Consider the following 4557-nt stretch of genomic DNA (forward strand, 5'->3'; position numbering starts at 1 on the left):
GGTGTGGACTTGTTGGGCCGAAGGGCCTGTTTCCACACTGTAATCAAATCTAATATAAAGGAATTGCATTGCATCTTTCTCATTGGGAAAAGGGAGTGATAGAGACTGCCAGTAATTCCCTCGGATGCTGCCTGACCTGCTGTGCTTTACCAGCACCACTCTCATCTAGACTCTGATCTGCAGTCCTCACTTTTGCCTACTCCCATTGTAACGGCCTATCTAGAGTCTCCTAACCTGTTCTGACAGTGAACAGTTCTGCCGCACCTCCATGCCAGTGATGTCCAAACCAATCAACACCATTTCCTCATGCTGTATAAACATTGGTGTGCCTTTTCCCAATTGATTTCTTGCATCCTAGTCCTGATGCACACAAGCTAAAATGTGTTAACTTCACACCTCCTTTTATTCCTGTTTTATATCCCTGTCCCTGGATGTCAGTAAAATGAAACCATTCCGCACCATCGCTTGAGATAGCTCTCCAGAGAGTTGTGACAGCACACCAAAGGCTGAAACAAGCCATGGCCCCCAGGTCTCGAGCAATGTGCCTGCGACAGGAATGCACCACTGGGAGGCAGCTGGGTTACTGAGTGTGGGGTGCAGCAGTTAGAGAATTCAGCTCCCCTGCTGGTGCTGCAGCTTGAGCTGTTAGCTACATGTTATTCCACAGAGTCCTGGGAGCCTGGACATTGCATTCAGCACTCACTGTGCAGTGAGCTCCCTCCACACTCCGACTACCCCAAGTTCCGGGTGTTTGGGGAACAACAAGAATGGAGAAGTGAAAGTAACAGGGATAGCAAAAGCTACCTCGGGAGCAAGTGGCTCTTCAACTGGGCAAAGCTTCAACCCAAAATATTGTTAGAGTCTCTCAATAACTAACACAAGTCATCACCTCAGGGAAGGATTATTGATACCAAGCCAATCACCGTGCACTCTCGTTCAGTAGGTTAGCCTCAAAAGGAAGGATAGATTCTTCAGCTGTTCATGCTAAATGTACAAAACAAAATCAAACATTTTTAAACCATAAGCTTTGGAGCAACAAATGTACTCAGTTGCTTCCCTTTATTAAACATGAATGAAAAGTGCGCAAAGTTCATAACCAAAAAAAACAATAAAAACCCATGATGGCCTGTCAATCGTTTGGCACAACCTTTAACCTCAGCAGCAATCCCAGCTTGTGATTGGCTAACCAATAGGAAGTTATTATGATTGGCCAAGGAGCCTGGATGAAGGTCTGGTGTCCTCTTGCCTGTGAAAAGCTGAAATGGAGAGAGAGGAGGGGGGGGGTGTGAGGAGGCAGAGGGAGGGAGAGTTGCCTGGTGCAGGAGGGGGCAATGTGGCTCCCTCACGCTGTCAGTTACGCTGGAAGGCGTTTTGTGCAGCTGCTCCAGCAGCAGCCCCAGCTGCATTCCGCATGGCTGGGTTCGACATGACCCCGGCTGCTAACTCCTCTTGTGCCTTCTGGAAACTGGCACCAGTCCTCCGGTAAAGGGAGTGGACCTGTGGCAAGGAAAGGGAAGCTATTAGTGAGAGACCCACAAACTACCCTAGTGCGAGCTGGTCTGACTACAGCAATATTGTTGTTGTAACTGAATAGCTAGTGTTAGCCCAGACATTTGTGTGCAGGAAGAATGTAATATCTGCACGTTAGAGTTCGCTGGAGTAACCATATGCTGGATTCTTCATCGTACAACTCCTGCCCAATTTCATACGTTATGGGGAATAACTATCATCACATGAGGTAAAATACCCTGATAGAGACAAACACTCATTACAGAAGTAGCAGTTACCATGATTAGATTGGATTAGATTCCCTACAGTGTGGAAACAGGCCCTTCAACCCAACCGCCCCTCCGAAGAGTAACCCACCCAGACCCATTTCCTTCTGACTAATGCACCCAACACTACGGGTAATTTAGCATGGCCAATCCACCTGACCTGCACAACTTTGGACTGTGGGAGGAAACCGGAGCACCCGGAGGAAACCCACGCAGACACAGGGAGAATGTGCAAACTCCACACAGACGGTCACCCAAAGCAGGGACTGAACCTGGGTCCCTGGCGCTGTGAGGCTGCAGTGCTAACCACCGAGCCACCGTGCCACCCTGAGCCATCTCGAAATGGCTCCAACACTTTGGTGACAGGTAGTTGCAAAACTAATTGGTGATCAAGCAGACAACAGCATTGGATAATCATAAGGTACCTTGTTGTGGTGCTCGGTAGTGTTCCAACCTGTGCACCAGGAGGTCTGGGATCAATTCCCACCTGCTCCAGAGGTGTGTCTGTCTTGGTTAACAAGTTAACTGAAAGTATCCCCAACTCCCTGCTGGAAGCAAACTCCCAGTACTTTTGTAAAGTTGGTCACTGCAGGATTGACTCGTGCACAGGCTTCACATTACTTCAGCTGTTCACAGACAGAGCTCTGGTTGGATCCTATCAGGGGTCAATGCTCAAGGAGCTGAGTACCTCACGAAGATGATCCTGACTTTGGAGGGAAGCAGGGCTCATCCAACCCAACAAAGGGGTGATTGGCAGACTGGCCTTGCATTCCCTCGTGTACAGAGATTAATGGGGGAACCAACATTATTAAAGGATTTGATAGGGTCAATGGAGGGAAACAGCTCCTTCTGGTTTGAAGGGGAGAGAGTCCAGAATAAAGGGGCAGGGCCTTCAACTCAGAGCCGGACTGTTCCCAGGTAATATCAGGAAGCATTTCTGTACATAAACAGGAGTGGAAATCTGGAAGACTGCCCAACAACAAAAAAGCTATAACTGGAAATGGTGAGATTCAAATCAATAGATTTTGTTTCTAGGGTAATGGGGAGGCAGAAACAAAATATAGATTACTTATGCTTTCTCAGCTGTGGAATAGGCTTTATGAATGGCAGCTCCTGTTCCTGGGTAACTAACCCGAGGGGCTGAGTGGCCTGTCCCTGGGTAACTAACCCGAGGGGCTGAACGGCCTCCTGCTGTTCCTGGGTAACTAACCCGAGGGGCTGGGTGGCCTGTTCCTGGGTAACTAACCCGAGGGGCTGAACGGACTCCTGCTGTCCCTGGGTAACTAACCCGAGGGGCTGAACGGCCTCCTGCTGTCCCTGGGTAACTAACCCAAGGGGCTGGGTGGCCTCCTGCTGTCCCTGGGTAACTAACCCAAGGGGCTGGGTGGCCTCGTGCTGTCCCTGGGTAACTAACCCAAGGGGCTGGGTGGTCTCCTGCTGTCCCTGGGTAACTAACCCAAGGGGCTGAACGGCCGCCTACTGTCCCTGGGTAACTAACCCGAGGGGCTGAACGGCCTCCTGCTGTCCCTGGGTAACTAACCCGAGGGGCTGGGTGGCCTCCTGCTGTCCCTGGGTAACTAACCCAAGGGGCTGGATGGCCTCCTGCTGTCCCTGGGTAACTATCACTAATTGGGTGTGCTGTCCCTGCTGCCTCAGTGGCACCACCAGCAGGTAATGAGGCGCACTGCAGCAGCGACTGTTGACTGTGCGCGGGACTTGGGGTCATTCCTCCTTGTGAATGTAACTCACCCGCTTCAACATCACGACCCCCAGAACTGCAGAGGCTGTGAATAAGACCGAGACCATCATCATGACCACACCCACACCGACATTGCTTTTCAACGCAGAGAGTGAAGAAATCCAGCCACTGGGAGGAAAACCACCAGTTAGAACAAGTATATCAGATATCCCATCATCCTAACCCTTCGGTTAGGAGCCCTCACACTGACACATTACACTTATTGCCAGCATAGCGACGGCCTGGAGCTGGGAGAACTGGGGCCCTGACTGTAAACCATCCCAGCATCCTCACTGACTGGGTTTGACATTCCATAGTTATCTGTAGTTTCTGTCCTGTGTTTCCTGCAGCCTCTGGTCACTGGTGTCTATCAGAGCTAGGAACAACAGGCAGCAGCAACACAAACAAAGCATAACAACAGCTCACGTTCCTTCACCAAAAACCGAGTGATGACTGGACAGTACCATGAAACATTAGTTCCAGTTCCCACTCTCTCTCTCTCTCTCTCTCTCTCTCTCCCTCTCTCTCTGTAGACACTACCCATCCCAAATATTCCCAGCAGTGCCTTTCTTTATTTTCCTATTCCTGGTCACTGCCCACTGACCCCTATATTAGAGAGAGGGGGGAAAATCAGCCAGGGTTCCTGCTCCTGGTCACTGCCCACTGACCCCTATATTAGAGAGAGAGAGGGGGGAATCAGCCAGGGTTCCTGCTCCTGGTCACTGCCCACTGACCCCTATATTAGAGAATGGGGGGGGGGGGGAAATCAGTCAGGGTTCCTGCTCCTGGTCACTCGCACCTAGCCCAGAGTATCAGGGGCTTTTGATTGACCATGTGGTGTGAAAGTGGTTACTCACCAGAATCCCCAGCCTGGAATACCGACTGTTTGTAAAACAAAGGTGATGTCTTGGACAAAGAAAACAAAGAAGAAGGAAAAGAAATTGAAGGAGCTGTCGGTCCTGAATGGGGAGACAAAAGGAGGAGAAAAGGAAATCAATACAACTCAGAACCAGGCAAATAGCCACAGATATTAAACCAGCACCC

At 50.3% G+C, this 4557-nt stretch overlaps 1 protein-coding gene across 1 annotated transcript; it reads right to left on the reverse strand.

Moving 5' to 3' along the window:
- Nucleotides 1-1010: 1010 nt before the first annotated feature.
- LOC122546933 (secretory carrier-associated membrane protein 3-like) lies at nucleotides 1011-4515 on the reverse strand (the record flags this gene model as incomplete). Its single annotated transcript, XM_043685542.1, has 3 exons — nucleotides 1011-1497; nucleotides 3525-3642; nucleotides 4371-4515. Coding segments are annotated over 3 exons (410 nt in total), but the record flags the coding sequence as incomplete, so codon positions are not given.
- Between the last annotated feature and the right edge of the window lie 42 nt (nucleotides 4516-4557).

Source organism: Chiloscyllium plagiosum, unplaced genomic scaffold, assembly GCF_004010195.1.
Source record: "Chiloscyllium plagiosum isolate BGI_BamShark_2017 unplaced genomic scaffold, ASM401019v2 scaf_6050, whole genome shotgun sequence".
NCBI classification, from domain to species: domain Eukaryota; kingdom Metazoa; phylum Chordata; class Chondrichthyes; order Orectolobiformes; family Hemiscylliidae; genus Chiloscyllium; species Chiloscyllium plagiosum.